The sequence below is a fragment of the Salmo trutta genome, chromosome 2, assembly GCF_901001165.1.
Source record: "Salmo trutta chromosome 2, fSalTru1.1, whole genome shotgun sequence".
Taxonomy (NCBI): Eukaryota; Metazoa; Chordata; class Actinopteri; order Salmoniformes; family Salmonidae; genus Salmo; species Salmo trutta.
Genome location: NC_042958.1, coordinates 35642685 through 35663655, shown reverse-complemented (window position 1 = coordinate 35663655; position 20971 = coordinate 35642685). Strand labels below are relative to the sequence as shown.

The window sequence follows — 20971 nt, the reverse complement described above, 5'->3', positions numbered from 1 at the left end:
GCCATCATTGACTTGATTGAGGACACCCGTTCTAGTCGTTCTATTTATATGGCAGCACATGTGATCAGGAGTAACGAAGGAGAGGAGAAATTGTGGGTCTAAAAAAAATGTAATAAAAATGTTGCTACTATTCTAATGGTTATTACGGAGACCGTGGTCATTTGGCTGGCCATTACAGCATCCAAAATTCCATGACCATCACAACCCTACTGGTCGTGTTCCAGGATGACTGCATTGCAGGCGTTGCGTTACATCAACCAATACCACGCCATCAACTGAGCAGTCAGGCATCAGATTGCGATATCACATGATGTTGTTATGATGTGGCTGCTGAACACCTATCCAGGTGTTGTGAGTTCTGGCAGTGCAATGTAGTCCGCCTGGAATGCAGCACGTCTGTTTTACTGGAGCTCGTACCAGAGGTACATTTGCCTTTATGGTGCCAGGAAGTTGATTCCATCCTCAGATCCATGATACTGTACTTTATCTTCACACGTACATTTGTGACTGGACAAACAATAATAGTCCAGTGATTTTTGACATTGAATTTTATTGTTTCTTTCCTTCTTGTCTAGCCCTGATTCATAGCATGATATTGATTCATCCAGCACACTGTAGCACAGGGCTAGGTATCGCAGTGCATACAATTAGATGACCCCAATCTCAATCTACCCTTTCAGCTGCACAGAAGATTGAAACGATCTGACACAGTAGCACCTTTTAGTAGAGGGAATCTAACGCTAACTACCAGTACATTACCAACAAGGACAATGGATCCTGAACACACATGTTTAAACTTAAAGAACACAACAGTGACTAACTGAAGACTGTGAGTGCTCAGATATAATGTATTATCTCGTATCTTCTCTGCGTGTCTCCTATGTTGGCTTGAACTTTCAAAAGAAAGCGCTTTTCTGCAAAGATTCAACCTTGTTTAAGATGTACACTTGTACATACATTTGACTGAGCTCTTGGTAAACATTAAAACAACATGGAGAGAACATTAGAGCTGAGCAAAGCAACAAAAAAATATTTGTTTAGTCTAAGCTACACCTAAAGTACTAATAACATTCAATACAAGTGTTTTACTGTTAAAAACCATAGAATTGCCAATTATGTGATATGTGAATAAATTAAGCAATTCTTCAAATGAGCCGATCTGTGCATAAAATAACCTACTAACGGTAGCGTTTCACATTTCATTGTTGTCAAATAAATTACAACACACATACTCCGAGGAAGCAGCATATTTATTGTCGAGGTATAATACGTCTATGCAGAACTTTTTCTCTTTTTTGAGCTTCTGTCTAGTCATTGTTGCAACATGCTATTTATGTATAAAATCACTGTGGTGGAAAACGCTTAAAAAAATGTATTTCCAATTTAAAAGAAAAAAAAAACAGCTCAGGGGCCTCATCCCTCCTTTCATACATATCACCCGTCCCTGGTTCCCTCGAACTCACTGTATGTTGTACTGATGGTGGGTTCAGTATGTATCTGCTGTGTGGTTGACCCAATGCACAGCAAGCGCCTTCCAATACTGTACTGTTGCAGTTGAGAGCAGGTAATCAGTGCAGTATGCTATCAGGTTGCAGAGGTTTAGGACAGCATGTTGTGGCCATGCTGGCTAGTGGAATCAGTGCCCTCTCTCTCTCTCTCTCTGGGGATCTAGCTATCTGCACTGTGTTCAAGTTTTGCGATGATGATGACTATTCAAGCTATAGATTGTACTTATTCCTTTTTCCACATTAATGACTATTCCGCTGACTACTCCTGTTCTGTAATGATTCTTCTGGTTGACTGATGTCTGTTCGTGATGATTCTGATGAAGGTTATTCCTGTTGGGTAATGATTTATCTTGTATTTATTCCAGTTGGGTTATTGTGGTGAATGTCATAATCCTGTTTCCGTGATTATTACTTGGTTAATCCCGTGATGTCGGTAGTGGTCTGACTCTCCCGGTCGCTTGCGTTGCAGTGTGGAGAACTTGGGCTCGCTGTTCCAAAACGAACGCCAGGTGCTGGACTATGAGGCGGCTCTACTCGTCCTTCTCCACTATGATCTCCCCAAGAAGAACCTTTCTCCTCTGACGGAGCATGTGGAAAAAGAGCTGTGGGAACACTAGGAGAGAGACAGAGATTTTACCCACCAATCTAAACAATTATCCAGTCCAGATCAATATTTTAACAAAAAGCCTTCAAAGAGTGAAAGGCACTTAACCATCAAACACTGGGTCCTACTAATTATCCAAAACAACCCAAAACAACCCAAACCATCCCCAAAATACCCAAAAACAGCCACCACAAACTACCCCAAACAACCCAAATTAACAACAGCTACCACAAACGTAACCCAAACAACCCAAAATAACAACAGCTATCACAAACTACCCCAAAACCCCAATTTAACAACAGCCATCACAAACTACTGAACTCCTGAACAATTCTGCTTGTCAAAACAAGAGACAATCAACACCCATGAGTAACTAACATCCAGCTATAGGCTGAACATACAAACACGCTGTACGTAGCTGCTTACATGGGATGTAGGAGAGCATAACGATGATGAGGAAGTAGTAGTAGTCAAAGGAGACGTTATACTTGTTGGGGAGCCTCATGGACAACATTCCGGTTTTGCGAACGAACGGCAGAGCAGCGTAAATAGTCAGGAGTTCTCCGGCCACTCCGAGAGGGTACATGATGATAAACATATTGTATCTGACAGGGAGAGGATAGTCATCAATAACACAAACACACAGAGGCATGCACACATACACACACACTTCAGCTTAAGGGCCGTGCAGCAAAGAACGACAATTTTTTTTTACTTCACACTACGTTGGAATGCATACCCTGCAAAATGAAGGGGAAAAATATATGCCATCTTGAAAGAGTGTCTTGTAGCTTTTGCCAATGAATTAGGCCACTAAATGGCTGATTTACCATAGTGACAGCTGACATGTTTTTAGTATCTACTCCTGTTCTGAGATATTAAGGCTATTCCATAGAAATTGCCAAGAAACTGAAGATCTCGTACAACACTGTGTACTACTTCATTCACAGAATAGTGCAAACTGGCTCTAACCAGAATAGAAAGAAGAGTGGGAGGCCCCGGTACACATCTGTTCAAGAGGACAAGTACATAAGAGTGTCTAGTTTGAGAAACGGACGCCTCACAAATCCTCAACTGGCAGCTTCGTTAAATAGTACCCGCAAAACACCAGTCTCAACATCAACAGTGAAGAGGCGATTCCGGGATGCTGGCCTTCTAGGCCAGTTCACTCTAATGTACTTATCCTCTTACTCAGTTGTGCACCAGGGCCTCCTCTTTCTATTCTGGTTAGAGACAGTTTGCGCTGTTCTGTGAAGGGAGTAGTACACAGCGTTGTACGAGATCATCAGTTTCTAGGCAATTTCTCGCATGGAATAGCCTTCATTTCTCAGAACAAGAATAGACTAACGAGTTTCAGAAGAAAGTTCTCTGTTTCTGGCCATTTTGAGCGTGTAATCGAACCCACAAATGCTGATGCTCCAGATATTCAACTAGTTTGAAGAAGGTCAGTTTTATTGCTTCTTTAATCAGGACAACAGTTTTCAGCTGTGCTAACATAATTACAAAAGGGTTTTCTAATGATCAATTAGCCTTTTAAAATGATAAACTTGGATTAGCTAACACAACGTGCCATTGGAACACAGGAGAGATGGTTTCTGATTATGGGCCTCTGTACACCTATGTAGATATTCCATAAAAAAATCAGTTTCCAGCTACAATAGTCATTTACAACATTAACAATGTCTACTTTGTATTTCTGATCAATTTTATGTTATTTTAATGGACAAAAAAATTGCTTTTCTTTCAAAAACAAGGACATTTCTTAGAGACCCCAAACTTTTGAACGGTAGTGTATAACAAATCAAATCAAGCTTTATTTATACAGCACATTTCAGACATGGAATGCAACGCAATGTGCTTTACAGGAAAAAACTAATGAAACAATGAAAATAAAAGCTGAAAATGTACTACACAACAAACATAAGATAAAAAAACAAAAGAATGAAACAAACTGAACAACTAAAAAGCACCCTAAGGAAAAGCAAAGCTAAAAATATGTATTTTAACATCTCTTTTAAACATGTCCACAGTTTCGGCCCCCCTCAGGTTCTCTGGCAGGCTATTCCAGAGGACGAGGGCATTATAACTAAAGACTGCCTCTCCATGCCTCTTGGTCCTAGGCTTTGGGGTAGTTAAAAAGCCATTAACCAGAGGACCTAAGGGACCTACTGGGTACATAACTTAAAAGCATCTGACACGTATTGGGGTGCACAATCGTGGATTGATTTAAAAACCAATAGAATAATCTTAAAATGTATTCAAAAACTCACAGGCAGCTAATGAAGAGACCTTAAACCTGGTGTAATGTGTGCTCTCTGTCTGGTCTTGGTCAGTACCTGTGCTGCAGCATTCTGGATGTTTTGCAGTTGACATATGGCTTTCTTGGGTAGACCAGATAGGAGAGCATGACAGAAGTCAAACCTTGTAATAAAAGCATGGATAAGTCTCTCTGTATCAGCCTGAGAGAGAAACGCCCACACCTTGGCAATGTTCCTCAGGTGATAAAAAGCTATTTTGGTCACATTCCTAATGTGTGATTCGAAGTTGAGTTAAGAATCTAAAATAACACTTAGGTTATTTTACCTGGTGCTTTATCTTTATTGCCTGTGAATTAAAATGTGTGGCTAGATTCACTCTCTGTGCTTCGGCTCCAACAATAAGTACCTCGGTCTTGTCTTGATTTAGCCAGAGGAAGTTGTGAGCCATCCAAGTAATTAAATACTAATACAGTCTAATAATTTATCCAAGGAGCTAAAATTCCTCTGATGACATAGAGATGTAAAGTTGTGTATCGTCTGCATAGCAGCTACTGTGCTTTCTGATAATGCTGCCAAGGGGTAACACATATAAGTTGGTCAGTACCAGACCTACAATTGAAACTTGTGGAACGCCACATATAATATGTATTATGTATTCTCTGAGTTATGTTCACAAAGGGTGACAAAAAAACTCTTGACCGGTTAAATAGATCCTAAACCAATTTAGAACTGTACCGGAGAGGCCAACCCAACTCTCCAGTCTGTCCAAAAGGAAATCACGGTCAACAGTGTTGAATGCAGCACTGAAAGTACAAGGACAGTGAGCTGTTTGGCATCTGTGTTGGCTCTAAGATAATTTATCACGTTAACTAAGGCTGTCTCTGTGCTGTGGTGGGCATTAAAACCAGATTGGATTTTTTTTTAAATACAGTTGGCATTTAAAAAATTATTTAGATATTTGAACACCAACAAGTCTGAATGCCCCCAAAGGACCAGCTCAATTAACGATTTTCTAAGTGTTTTAACATTACTGGGTTTCTGCACATCATTATTCAAAATGTACATTGGCCGTTTCCCGGACAAAGGTTATGCCTAGCCCTGGACTAAAAAGCACTTTCAATGGAGATTCTCCATTGAGCTTGGTTTTCAGTCCAGAACTAGGCTTAATCCGTGTCCAGGAAACCGTGCCACCGTGTTTAATATTGGTTAATAAACAACCCAGAAAGGAAGGATTAATATACCGGTAATTACACTACTGTATTCCACTTCAAAAGGGAACAAAAATGTATGGGGGATTAAAACGAGTCGGTTATCAAAGGAGAGGGATCTATATATGTGTTGATGTTGGTGCGTAAGAATCCCTGATTTACTCAAGAACGTGGTGGCGGCTCGGCGGAGCATCTTGGCGGATGTGAGTGAAATGTTGGGCGAGCATTCCATTCCCAAAACAGATGGTCTTAAAAACAGGAGCAGCTGAACATGAGACCCTCTTCCCTCCCACTGGGGGACCTGGCTGCGCCCCTCCCCTCCCTGCTTAAAGGAACCCTTGAGATCACTCAGAGGGGGACGGGGAATGGGGGTGGACGAGAGCGGAGGAGAACAGGGGTTACACTGACCGATCAAGACCAGTGAAGCAAACCCGCAAACCCAACAGATTTGTCGTACATGTAAACAAACATACTGAATGTACAGTACTGTGGTAACAGGAACAAGATCTGACTTGCTGAAGTCATTGAAAAAACTGGAGTCTCATTGTCACTCACTGTCACCGAAACTCATAGCCACCGCACAGCCATGCAAAAAAATGGGGTCGGTCGCTAATCTGATTTCTAGACATTCAGATTTTGAACAGAACGCAGCAAGCTCTTAGCCATAGGATCCCAGGACTCTAGGTCGGTCAGATTGCTCCCCATGTGTGTAGTAGGCATTCTTCACCAGTGCTCACATTTCATCTGAGGGCCTTCATATGAGAGCCAGACAGTTACACTTCACTAGTGTTCCTGATAGTCCCACGTTATGTCACCGGTCTGCTGACAGCGGTGGTAAATAGAGTGTTTGTGTATAATGATGAGTGTTCTGTATAATGATATACACATAAGAAATAGGTCTGTTTACTACAGTACTGCTAGCTGTTGGACTGGGAGGTAACACCGACACCTAACCCCCTGTCACCATCAGCTAATGCCATGTGTTACAGTAGTTGTGTATGTCTGAGATTGTGAATTCCAGACCTGGGTTCAAATACTATTTGAAATCGTTAAAATACTTGTAGCGTTTGCTTAAGCTTGCTTCGCGTGCCAGATAGGTGGGGTTTGCAGCTTTGGGACTATTCCATTGGAAGTCAGGGAAGCTTGATCAAGCACAGATAAAGTATATGAAATTATTTAAAATAGTATTTGAACCCAGGTCTGGTGCACTGTATGAAAGACTCAAAATCAGTGGTGCTATGGTCCACACAAGCTGTGAGTCTGCATCAAAGAGGTGTGAAGGAATGTTGAAAGTATGAGAGAAAAGATGACACCATCCTTACGTCATCCACATCTGGAAAGACAATAACAGCTTGACTCAGAGCTGAATATGAGGAGAAACCTTATTATCTCAGAGTATGAATGCTGATCTAGGATCACGTCCCCTGTCCATGTATTCTTATTCATTGTTGTTCTTATTCATCACTCCTATTCTGAGATGATTCATACATATGGCCCGAGAATAAATCCCAATCCCTGCACTGATGGTGTCACCACCTTTTCTCCAATCTCTGATCTGTATGCTTATCAATGCCTGATCACCTAGCATGTAATCCATTGGTTACCCACAACTGTCCTAGCCCATAAATCAAAGTGATAATGCCAGAGTACTAAGTGTTAGCAGTTAGGTCAGCCAACATCCATATTGAACGGGCTAATCAATAAACACAACACACTCATGCTGAGCACATGCTGTCTGGCTATGAGCCAGGAGATACCTTATGCATGGCTGTAGGCTAATACTGGGAAGCATGCCAGGGGACGCCAATCAAACCAAACCGGCATGCACAGAACACTAACAGCACCGCAAACCCTAGCTCTTGTCCAGGGCGTTTACGTGCAGCTTTCTGATGCTGAGAAGGCTCTGCATCAGCAAGCCGCATGTAAACGCACTGAACCAGAGCTACCCAAACCCGGCCCTCCCATCCCCATCTCCACCTGGCCCATTTGATGAAGTATGGCAGGTGGTTGAGCAGATTGAATGTATAGAATGAATATCTGGTAATCTCTGTCAACGTCCAAACGACCAGGAAGAGGATTACACTTTCTTCGTTCTGGATCTTCCAAAAAGTCAACAAGGATAGGGACAAAACAAGGGCGGAGAAGATAGTTAACAGTTAATGGGGTCCAAGTTGTATAGTAGGATATTACTACAGTTGCGCTCCGGGGTGAAGTTTCCCATACGTACAGATCTAGGATCAGCTTCCCGTCCCCCAATCCTAAACGTAACCATTGGTGGGGAAAATGCTAAACTGATCCAAGATCTGTGTCTAGGGGCAACTTAACCTCACCCACTCCAAGGCATCTTAATGTAGTAACCTGGGTTACAAAACACCTCTTTGGTGATAAATGTGATAGTCACCTGTTTGATACTGTTGGTGATGAACCACACCATGAAGATTCGTGAACACACTTGAACCCCGGTCACAATTACAGAGGTCCTCACGATTCCTAGAGGGTCAGACCCGGGGAAATAAACATTGCTGTCAGAGCTAGGAGATATTCACATTATATGTTTGTTTGTTTTTTGTACTTTTACCCATTTTTCTCCCCAATTTCGTGATATCCAATTGGTGGTTACAGTCTTGTCCCATCGCTGCAACTTCCCTATGGACTCGGGAGAGGCGAAGGTCGAGAGCCATGTGTCCTCCGAAACACGACCCTGCCAAGCCGCACTGCTTCTTGACACACTGCTCGCTTGACACGGAAGCCAGCTGCACCAATGTGTCAGAGGAAACACCGTCCATCTGGTGACTGAGGTCAGCTTGTGGGCACCCGGTCCGCCACAAGGAGTTGCTAGAGCATGATGGGACAAGAAAATCCCAGCCGGCCAAACCCTCCCCTAACCCAGACGACGCTGGGCCAATTGTGCGCCGCCTCATGGGTCTCCCAGTCACGGCCGGCTGTGACACAGCCTGGGATCGAACCCGAGTCTGTAATGACGCCTTAGACCGCTGCGCCACTTGGGAGGCACTCACATTACATGGTTGTTATTCAAGACAATACGTACCGATTGCACAGTGCCCCACCTGAAAGAAGATAACAAATCAGAATCAGTGAATCGCCTCTCCTCACTTCTCTGCATCAAAGCTCTCAGCATCAAAGTATTTAAAGCACACAGAGGGATCTTACCAGTAATTTCAACATTTGCCTATTTTCCCAACTGTCTTCGTTGAATACTTGATTTGAATACGGCTGTATAGAGAACTATGCCAATATTCCAGAAACTCACCTCAACTAACGCAACTGTCTGGAAAAACTTGAGTGTCCTTGCTATACTTTTGTACAGACCCTTGTGTGTGCCTTTCTGGATGTAAAAGCGCATCATTGCCATAGCCAAAACCAGCCACCTGGAAAAGAAGATAAAATATTTATAACAGCTGAATAACTGTATTTTACATTAGAGTGTGCACGAAAAGGACATAGATTACCGAATAGATACCACTTTAGAGTTACAGTATAAAAGTACACAGTTCAATCACTGTTTCCATAGTTTTAGCTTCTTCAGTCTTGTCTTTTTGACTTCACCTACTTCCTTTACAGAAAAACGTGAAATCATGTGAAATCATTTGTTTTGGGAACACTTCACGTGATGATATTTAACATGAAGTGTCACGTGGATTTTCACATGTGATCACATAACCTTTCACGTGGATCACATTTTTCACATGTGAATATTTTTCACGAGATTTCACAGGTGATGCCCTGCAAACAAAAATGATTAGTTAGGATACCCATACAACCAGGGCTTTTAACATACAGTGTTTTCAATTGACATATGTGACACACTTTGAACTACATGATTAAATTGTGTGTGTTTATTCATTCAGTAATTATTACTTAACATTTGAACTAACAACCTCTTGGTTCACGGAATAACGATCTTCCTGCTACGCCACCATATCTGTGTCAATGACTGATTTCACCTGTATTCCTTCACTTTGGATTTAAGTAAAGTAAATCTCAGCTTTGTTAAAAATACACTCAAGAAAAACTATTATATTTATCATAGTGAGGAGTAACATTAAAACGGAATAATATGTCCCACCAACATTAGACAACTATACATAAACCCCTCAAATTGCTGAAATAAGATAATTAAATCAATGATGAAAGAATAGTCAGATTAACTGATAAGTAAAATAGTAGTGCAGATGGCACTCTTTTGCTGGGTGCAGAGATGTATTATAGGTAATGAACGTGTTGAGGAATGCTACAGACTGCGGTGCAACAGAAAGATCAGCGTACCCCAAATTTTGAGGTTATGAGTTCAAATCCCAAGTGGTCATGTCAAATGTGATCATACCGTCATTGATTAAAGATTTTTTACACTGTTTTAGCTGAACAGCTTACCATTTACATTAAAACCCCCATATAATTTCATTCCCCTACAAAAAAACGTGACATTTTCATTAAATATGCTGACATGTATTAAATGTAGAGTTCACATGTTAGCACCACCTTTTCACAGAGAACTAAGTGAAGAATAACCTGTTTTCACCTCACGTGAATTACAGATTCACATGTAGGGCTGGGCGATATGGACAAAATATCCTATCATAGTACTTTAATTAGGCGGTATGACGGTATTTGACGGTATTTTATGATTTTGAATAATAAAAGTAAAACATTTGCTATATGAGTAATGGGTGACCCTTGGGCGGCAACATATACCTTTTAAGTGATTTCAATGGGTCTTTCTCCATTCCAATTGTTTTATACTGTTCAATTCAACTTGGAACTCTAACTCTAAACATATGGAATTGCATTAATATGTGAAGAACGGTTGACATTTATTTCACGAGATCATGTTTTCACATGCTCAAATTTGTAGTTTCACATTATCACGTTTACGTCACATAAGATCACATGATCACATACTGCCACATGAAATTCATGTTTTTTTTCTGTAAGGCTTTTATAGTCCTATCGTAAGCAAAAGCAGAATGGACACCAACTAAACTTGTTTGCCTCCTCATCACCCACGATAAGTCCCAAATGGCTCCCTATTGACCTATTGACCAGGGCTCTAGTCAAAAGTAGTGTACTATGTAGGGAAAAGGGTGCTATTTGGGACACACAGACAGCGTCAGTTGGTGAAACAGGGAGAACCAAGTCCTTTCTACAGGGGAGATAATTGTCTCTAGCCTGGTACTGCACACACTTATCTAGCTATACATCAGTCACTACAGCACAGCTATATGCCAGACAGAACGTAAACACAGAATTCTGGGAAAAGCTGTTCAGCTTGTCGTCTCTCTGAACTAGCAGCAACCCTGCTACTGCCAAAACTACATTCAGGAGGAACTGAAGATTCATTTTTCAAAATTAAATCCCTGAACCATCACGTGCAGACACTATTTGTAGAGCACTATACTAATACAATACAATACAATCTTTGTTGGTCCATTACACACAGGATACAACAAAAATATGTACGTTTTTGCTATCACAGTAATATGCCTAATTGGGCCTTGTGACCTTTATATGTTTGAATTAAAATCAATACTACATGTTTTACTATTTAATTGCAGATCCATTTTGAGGACCATTTAAAGCTAATTCTCTGTGGCTTTAGTCATGAGTAAAGATCAGGTTAAACAACAGAGAGGTGTGAGAGTTCTTGTACAGAACTTACACAGAAGATCGCGGGCCGTATGGATCAAGAGTCTCAGAGTAGGAGTGCTGATCTAGGATCAGGTCCTCCCTGTCCTTGTAATCTTATTCAATGTGATCTAAAAGGCAAAACTGAACCTAAATTGGCAATCCTTTACACTGAGACGCTTGATAAATACTGACTTGGGGGAAATGGTCTGTGTTGTCTCTACATTCACACGTCGGCTAGGTAAGCAGTGTTACGGATCTCTGGGAAGGTTTGTCTGTGAAGGAGTCTTTGTGGGTGTTGGCATACAGCTGTTCTCTTTTCCTCTAAAATGTGTAACTTTACAAAAATGTTTGTCATAGGATCACAAAAACGTACAGTATTAGTAATGAGGCAGGCCAAAGTTGCATAGTTTCCTCAACCATATTCCATATTCCACTAAATTGAGATAACTATTATTTTACAGTGCCATTTTAAAATCCCCATTAGATCACACTTGGTCCCTTGATTCAGTATTCATGGCTAAATGGGCTCATAGCAGGAATAGTCCCTGGACATTACACCGACATCATCTAAGCGCCCATGAGATACAGTACCAGTCAAACGTTTGGACACACCTACTCATTCTAGGGTTTTTCTTTCTTTTTTCTATTTTCTACATTTTAGAATAATAGTGAAGACATCAAAACTGTGAAATTACACACCCTGGAATCATGTACAGTGGGGGAAAAAAGTATTTGATCCGATGCTGATTTTGTACATTTGCCCACTTACAAAGAAATGATCATTCTATAATTTTAATGGTAGGTTTATTTGAACAGTGAGAGACAGAATAACAACAAAAAAATCCAGAAAAACACAAAAATTTTAGAAAATGATTTGCATTTTGATGAGGGAAATAAGTATTTGACCCCTCTGCAAAACATAACTTAGTACTTGGTGGCAAAACCCTTGTTGGCAATGACAGAGGTCAGACGTTTCTTGTAGTTGGCCACCAGGTTTGCACACATCTGAGGAGGGATTTTGTCCCACTCCTCTTTGCAGATCTTCTTCAAGTCATTAAGGTTTCGAGGCTGATGTTTGGCAACTCGAACCTTGAGCTCCCTCAACAGATTTTCTATGGGATTAAGGTCTGGAGACTGGCTAGGCCACTCCAGGACCTTAATGTGCTTCTTCTTGAGCCACTCCTTTGTTGCCTTGGCCGTGTGTTTTGGGTCATTGTCATGCTGGAATACCCATCCACGACCCATTTTCAATGCCCTGGCTGAGGGAAGGAGGTTCTCACCCAAGATTTGACAGTACATGGCCCTGTCAAATGATGCGGTGAAGTTGTCCTGTCCCCTTAGCAGAAAAACACCCCCAAAGCATAATGTTTCCACCTCCATGTTTGACGGTGGAGATGGTGTTCTTGGGGTCATAGGCAGCATTCCTCCTCCTCCAAACACGGCGAGTTGAGTTGATGCCAAAGAGCTCCATTTTGGACTCATCTGACCACAACACTTTCACCAGTTGTCCTCTGAATCATTCAGATGTTCATTGGCAAACTTCAGACGGGCATGTATAAGTATTCTTGAGCAGGGGGACCTTGCGGGTGCTGCAGAATTTCAGTCCTTCACGGCGTAGTGTGTTACCAATTGTTTTCTTGGTGACTATGGTCCCAGCTGCCTTGAGATCATTGACAAGATCCTCCCGTGTAGTTCTGGGCTGATTCCTCACTGTTCTCATGATCATTGCAACCCCACGAGGTGAGATCTTGCATGGAGCCCCAGGCCGAGGGATATTGACAGTTATTTTGTGTTTCTTCCATTTGCAAATAATCGCACCAACTGTTGTCACCTTCCCACCAAGCTGCTTGGCGATGGTCTTGTAGCCCATTCCAGCCTTGCGTAGGTCTACAGTCTTGTCCCTGACATCCTTGGAGAGCTCTTTGGTCTTGGCCATGGTGGAGAGTTTGGAATCTGATTGATTGATTGCTTCTGTGGACAGGTTTATTTTTTACAGGTAACAAGCTGTGGTTAGGAGCACTCCCTTCAAGAGTGTGCTCCTAATCTCAGCTCGTTACCTGTATAAAAGACACCTGGGAGCCAGAAATCTTTCTGATTGAGAGGGGGTCAAATACTTATTTCCCTCATTAAAATGCAAATCAATTTATAACATTTTTGACATGCGTTTTTCTCAATATTTTTGTTGTTATTCTGTCTCTCACTGTTCAAATTCACCTACTATTAAAATGATAGACTGATCCTTTCTTTATCAGTGGGCAAACGTACAAAATCAGCAGGGGATCAAATACTTTTTCCCCCCACTGTAGGAACCCAAAAAGTGTTAAACAAATCAAAATATATTTTATATTTGAGATTCTTCAAAGTAGCCACCCTTTGTCTTGATGACAGCTTTGAACACTCTTGGCATTCTCTCAATCATCTTAATGAGGTAGTCACCTGGAATGCATTTAAATGAACAGGTGGGCCTTGTTAAAGTTGATTTCTGGAATTTATTTTCTTCTTAATGTGTTTGAGCCAATCAGTTTTGTTGTGACAAAGTAGGGATGGTATACAGAAGATTTCCCTATTTGGTAAAAGACCAAGTCCATATTATGGCAAGACAGCTCAAATAAGCAAAAAGAAACAACAGTCCATCATTACTTTAAGACATGAAGTTCAGTCAATACAGAACATTTCCAGAACTTTGAAAGTTTCTTCAATTGCAGTCGCAAAAACCCTCAAGCACTATGATGAAACTGGCATGAGGAGCGCCACAGAAAAGGAAGACCCACAGATACCTCTGCTGCAGAGGAAAAGTTCATTAGTGTTAACTGCACCTCAGATTGCAGCCCAAATAAATGCTTCACAGAGTTCAAGTAACAGACACATCTCAACATCAACTGTTCAGAGGAGACTGTGTGAATCAGGCCTTCATGGTCAAATTGCTGCAGAGAAATCACTACTAAAGGACACCAATAAGAAGAAGAGACTTGCTTGGGCCAAGAAACACAGGCAATGGACATTAGACAGGTGGAAATCTGTCCTTTGGTCTGATGAGTCCAAATTTTAGATTTTTGGTTTTGACTGCCATGTCTTTGTGAGCCGCAAAGTAGGTGAACGGATGATCTCCGCATGTGTGCTTCCCACCGTGAAGCATGGAGGAGAAGGTGTGATGGTGCTTTGCTGGTGACACTGTCGTGATTTATTTAAAATTCAAGGCACACTTCACCAGCATGGCTACCAGAGCATTCTGCAGCAATACGCCATCCCATCTGGATTGCGCTTAGTGGGACTATGATTTGTTTTTCAACAGGACAATGACCCAAAACACACCTCCAGGCTGTGTACGGGCTATTTGACCAAGGAGAGTGATGGAGTGCTGCATCAGATGACCTGGCCTCCACAATCACCCGACCTCAACGCAATTGAGATGGTTTGGTGCTCAGCATTTGTGGGAACTCCTTCAACACTTGGAAAAGCATTCCTCATGAAGCTGGTTGAGAGAATGCCAAGAGTGTGCAAAGCTGTCATCAAGGCAAAGAGTGGCTACTTTGAAGAATATAAAATATATTTTCATTTGTTTAACACTTTTTGGGTTACTATATGATTCCATTTGTGTTATTTCATAGTTTGGATATCTTCACTATTATTCTACAATGTAGATAAATAAACAATAAAGAAAAACCCTTGAATGAGTAGGTGAGTCCAAACTTTTGACTGGTACTGTATGTTACTTGTAAATCTCAGTTTATGTGACATTTTATAGTGTACTTTGAAGTTAACTCAAACCTTGTCAGGGATTAGTGAGAGATACACTACTGCTACAGTCTGTTATAAAGGAATGGTACTGTTAAACCAGGTTGACCTGGTACTGTTGTAGCTACCGTTGTAGCCTAGTGGCTACCATTATAGCCTAGTGGTAGCCTAGTGGCTACCGTTGTAGCCTAGTGGCTACCGTTCACTGTTTGACCTCAGGTGGTTGGTCGGACAGGTGCACAAGCTGTGGACAAGTGTTTGCCTATATTGCAAAGGTTTGCCTAACTCTTATTTGATTACATGAAAAACTCAACATTATCTGCTTCAAACCACAAGCCGTTTAAAAAAGAAACAGCTGTTTACCAGGACAGAGGTGCATTACTTGGGTCTATATTTCTATTTTATTGTAAATATATTATCTCTCAGTCTCAGCACAATAATTAATTAGGGTTTGTTTGATGCTAATTACATTAACTGGGTTTAGGACTTGCAAAACTGTTCCGTTACTAACAGTTACTGTCATATAAGGATGATCAAATAATATGGGTGTAGGTTTGTGCTATCATATGGAGAGAAGGGACAACAAAAAGAATAGTTTTAATGCAATAGTCAATATTTTAACAGCTCTTTGAACGTTTGAATCAAAAGTCTGGTATCTGTTTAATCTGTATGAGGGAGATCAGGTACAGGGGCTTATAACCAACCACCTCTTGGTCATTGTGAACAAAAGTCTAGACAAACTGAACCTAGTTTTCACACCTTAATATAATTCCAAAATACCCATTATGTGTAGAACAGACAATAAACTACATTGAGTGGAAGTGGAGATCACTGAGTGGAAGTGGATCCAATATATCCAATATAATGCGCATTTTATGCATATCTCCAAAAAGGCACATTCCTCGTTAAAGTGGCTCAGATCAATGCAAATTAATGTAAGACACCATCAACAGATTAATAAATTATTGAAAACTTGGCAACCAATAAAGTAAGTTCGTTTAGTGAGTTCACTAAAATAACTAAGAACACTTGAGTAAAATAATTGCGTAGTCGCGCCCGCGCGGTTTGAAACGCATACAATTGCAGTTATAAAAATATGCCAATTGCGCATTTCATTCTCCGAGATCGGAGCTCCAGTGTCAGCTCTCCGGCTATACTTATCACTGCAACTGTGAAGGTAAGGCTGGGTATGACGCTGACATCGTGTAATCGACCGTATTTGGACAGACTGAACTCCCGCCTGGTGCCGCACTTCCACCGCCGTTATTTAAAAAAAATAAAAAAAAGATAGACAATTCTCAAATAATCAATATGACTTCTTGGACCCCTTTCATTTCAAGTCCCTTAGTTTTATTTTGCTGACTGCAACTGAATGGGACACTTGCAGTGTCAGAGACACCACGGACCTATAAACAGCAACACACGCTTGCTCACAGCAACACACGCTTGCTCACAGCGCTCTGGTGCATAGCGAAGTTTTCAGGGAGTGGCTACTTTATAATTAGCTATAGGGTAGAATAATCCACATACCCGGCCGTCATGGCGATGTTGTAAAATGTAAGCCATGCGACAGCGATTGCACTTTTCGTTCTCTTCTTGTTGTTGTTATCCTTCTCCTCAACCGAGCCGTCCTCCTCCATGGACGCCATGGTACCGGGGACAGAGTGGGAAAGTCAGAAACGGTGCACGAGCGCAGCTGACAGCTGGGACTGGGAGCAGCAGGGTCATCAGTCAATGTACCCACCGCACCCCTCTCGCGGGACTATTGCTGCAACAAGTGCGTGGTGGCATGTCCCTAAGAAAAGTCCCGCTGTCAATGAGTCATTCAATCAAGCATTTGCCCCGGTAGTGGCACTGCCTTCATTAGATCAATTTAATGTAGCTGTAACTGTTCATGAATTCTTGACTATAATCATTTCACTTGGATATTAGGGTAATAATAGTTATAAAATTAGTTTTGTACCCTGATGAACAATGGTGGTCTACATTGATAACCATACATATGATGCCATCCTAATCCTCTATGCCTTTAATATTAGGGTGCTCTAAACTATAAATACTCCCCATTTAAATAGCTCCAGCTTATTTTAAGTGTGCATAAATACGAAATAGTAAGCCAACTTGGGCATTCAACATCTTTAAGGCCTCAACGGCACTAACCACTGCTTGATTTGGGCAGGAAAAATCAGTACTGGCGCCTAAAATGTTCTACTGGTTAAGCTCCTGTTCCTCTTATAGAATATTAGCTCAAAAGTATTGTGGAGCTCCTGCACCTAAATATAAACAGTACCGGCACCCAACATGAGTACCGACACCTATTTCAGTCCAAGTCACTAACCCAAATGGTCTCCACTTGATGTTTAATTGTATTTCAGAGCTCTTTCCAATTCCTTTGATCTGTTTCAGATTTACAGTAGGGTACTGCCCTCTGCCTGCAGGGGCTGGAATGAGTTGCATTCAAAACCGCAAAGCTTTGACTATCCTGTTTTGAAAGGTGTTTGGACTGGGTTAAAGGGGTGGTGTTGTCCCAAGTTAAAGGGACAGTGGTGACCGGGGTTAAAGGGGCAGGGTTAGACTTGGTTAAAAGAACAATGTAGATCTGGGTTAGTGGGACAGTGTTGGACTTTCTTAAAGGGGCAATGTTGTAAGGTTAGTTAGGGGGTTGGTAGTTAGCGGGGTGGTGGTGGGCTAGACTAGGTGGGCATTGTTGGCCTGGGTTGGGGTGGCAGTGTTGTGATGGGCTGGGTAAGGGGGCAGTGTGTGGCTGGGTAAGGGGGCAGTGTTGTGCTGGGCTGGGTTAGGGGGTAGTGTTGGGTTGGGTAAGGGGGCAGTGTTGTGCTGGGCTGGGTTAGGGGGTAGTGTTGGGCTGGGTAAGGGGGCAGTGTTGTGCTGGGCTGGGTAAGGAGGTAGTGTTGGGCTGGGTAAGGGGGCAGTGTTGGGCTGGGTAAGGGGGCAGTGTTGGGCTGGGTAAGGGGGCAGTGTTGGGCTGGGTAAGGGGGCAGTGTTGAGCTGGGTAAGGTGGCAGTGTTGGGCTGGGTAAGGGGGCAGTGTTGTGCTGGGCTGGGTAAGGGGGCAGTGTTGGGCTGGGTAAGGGGGCAGTGTTGAGCTGGGTAAGGTGGCAGTGTTGGGCTGGGTAAGGGGTCAGTGTTGGGCTGGGTAAGGGGGCTTAGCTGGGCTGGGTAAGGGGGCAGTGCTGGGCTGGGTAAGGGGGCTTAGCTGGGCTGGGTAAGGGGGCAGTGTTGTGCTGGGCTGGGTAAGGGGGCTGTGTTGGGTTGGGTAAGGGGGCTTAGCTGGGCTGGGTAAGGGGGCAGTGTTGGGTTGGGCTGGGTAAGGAGGCTGTGTTGGGCTGGGCTGGGTAAGGGGGTTGTGTTGGGCTGGGTAAGGGGGCTGTGTTGGGCTGAGTAAGGAAGCAGTGTTGTGCTGGGCTGGGTTAGGGAGTAGTGTTGGGCTGGGTAAGGGGGCAGTGTTGGGCTGGGTAAGGGGGCAGTGTTGGGCTGGGTAAGGGGGCAGTGTTGGGCCGGGTAAGGGGGCAGTGTTGGGCTGGGTAAGGGGCAGTTTTGTGCTGGGTAAGGGGGCAGTGTTGTGCTGGGCTGGGTAAGGGGGCAGTGTTGTGCTGGGCTGGGTAAGGAGGTAGTGTTTGGACTAGAGCCCTGCACTCAGTATTGGAGGCACAGCTTGAGAAAGTGCCTCACTGTAGGATCTAAAATTAGCTCCTCTCGTAGTCCCCAGCAGAAATGTTTGTAAACTAAAGACACCACCAAATATAGTGCAGGCCTCCTAATCCTGATCCAGTTGCAAGTGTTCAAATTGCTGTGTCTCAGGGTCGGACTCAACAATGACTACCTGAGAGAGGGTTACAGTGTGTGTCTGTGTGCGCACACGTGAGTGTGTGTTCATGTCGCAATCCTTTCTCTACTCCTCTCTGTGTCTGAACAATGTGGCGATCGTGGGCATCATTCCCACGTCAGTGTTTGAATTACACACATCTCATCTCCTTAGAGTAATCTGTTGCCAAGTATGTCCTCATGTTCAAAGAATGCATTTGACCTGATGAGGAGGGGAGGCTATCATCAACATCTGAAACTGACAGCCAGCATGCATGCTCAGCAGAATATAACCAGGGGGGTAATTCACTTTTGATTCATGCAGTGTATTTGTGTTTTAGCTGTAGTGAATTGGCAGGAGGAACATAGTGACATGCTTATTATTCCGAGCAGTGTGTCTTCACACGGCTAGCGAATACCTCACAGCCAGTAAAGGGTCACTGGAGAGTAACCCGATGCATGTAAATGCAATTGGGACACGGGCCATAATTGCCAATGTTTGTGTTAAAGTCTGCCTAGTGCATGTCTCATTATAAACTCAGCAAAAAAAGAAACGTCCTCTCACTGTCAACTGCGTTTATTTTCAGCAAACAATACATGTGTATATTTTTGTATGAACATAACAAGATTCAACAACAGACATAAACTGAACAGGTTCCACAGACATGTGGCTAACAGAAATGGAATAATGTGTCCCTGAACAAAGGGGGGTCAAATCAAAAGTAACAGTCAGTATCTGGTGTGGCCACCAGCTGTATTACGTACTGCAGTACATCTCCTCCTCATGGACTGCACCAGATTTGCCAGTTCTTGCTGTGAGATGTTACACCACTCTTCCACCAAGGCACCTGCAAGTTTCTGGGGGGAATGGCCCCACCCCTCATCCTCCGATCCAACAGGTCCCAGACGTGCTCAATGGAATTGAGATCCAGGCTCTTCGCTGGCCCTTGGCAGAACACTGACTTTCCTGTCTTTCAGGAAATCACGCACATAATGAGCAGTATGGCTGGTGGCATTGTCAAGCTGGAGGGTCATGTCAGGATGATCCTGCAGGAAGGGTACCACATGAGGGAGGAGGATGTCTTCCCTGTAACGCACAGCGTTGAGATTGCCTACAATGACAACAAGCTCAGTCTGATGATGCTGTGACACACTGCACCAGATGATGACGGACCCTCCACCTCCAAATCGATCCCTCTCCAGAGTACAGGCCTCAGTGTAACCATCACCCCTGGTGAGACAAGACCACGACTCGTCAGTGAAGAACACTTTTTGCCAGTCCCGTCTGGTCCAGCGACGGTGGGTTTGTGCCCATAGGCGATGTTGTTGCCGGTGATGTCTGGTGAGGACCTGCCTTACAACAGGCCTACAAGCCCTCAGTCCAGCCTCTCTCAGCCTATTGCGGACAGTCTGGGCACTGATATAGGGATTGTGCATTCCTGTTGTAACTCGGGCAGTTGTTGTTGTCATCCTGTACCTGTCCGCAGGTGTGATATTCGGATGTACTGATCCTGTACAGGTGTTACACGTGGTTTGCCACTGCTAGGACGATCAGCTGTCCGTCCTGTCTCCCTGTAGCACTGTCTTAGGTGTCTCACAGTACAGACATTGCAATTTATTGCCCTGGCCACATCTGCAGTCCTCATGCCTCCTTGCAGCATGCCCAAGGCACATTCATGCAGATGAGCAGGGACCCTGGGCATCTTTCTTTTGGTGTTTTTCAGAGTCAGTAGAAAGGCCTCTTTAGTGTCCTAAGTTTTCATAACTGTGACCTTAATTGCCTACCGTCTGTAAGCTGTTAGTGTCTTAACGACCGTTCCATGGGTGCATATTCATTAATTGTTTATGAACAAGCATGGGAAACAGTGTTTAAACCCTTTACAATGAAGATCTATGAAGTTATTTGGATTTTTACGAATTATCTTTGAAATACAGGGTCCTGAAAAAGGGACGTTTCTTTTTTGGCTGAGTTTAGTAGGTTAATTTGCATGGTTAGGTTCACGACTCCAGATTTCCTGTCGGATTATCTCTCTCTTAACTTCTTCTCAGTCAGATAAGAGTTACTCTTTATTATCATTTTATTTGAAATGTAATAATCTGCATTCATTAAAAATATAACTCAATTTCTCATCAGTAACACTTGATTGAGCTTGTCTTAAAAGTGTATTATCTCTCCTCTCTCTTCTCC

The 20971-nt window shown here is 42.9% G+C and overlaps 1 protein-coding gene across 1 annotated transcript; it reads right to left on the bottom strand.

Annotated features, from left to right (window-relative positions):
* Window positions 1–530: 530 nt before the first annotated feature.
* On the bottom strand, window positions 531–16659 carry LOC115154505 (very-long-chain (3R)-3-hydroxyacyl-CoA dehydratase 1). Its single transcript, XM_029700785.1, has 7 exons — window positions 16490–16659; window positions 8850–8967; window positions 8628–8646; window positions 7980–8068; window positions 7556–7677; window positions 2539–2717; window positions 531–2121 (listed from the first exon to the last, which is right to left on the bottom strand). Exons 1-7 carry the CDS (start codon window positions 16606–16608, stop codon window positions 2039–2041), a joined length of 729 nt encoding a protein of 242 aa, XP_029556645.1. The 5' UTR covers window positions 16609–16659; the 3' UTR covers window positions 531–2038.
* Between the last annotated feature and the right edge of the window lie 4312 nt (window positions 16660–20971).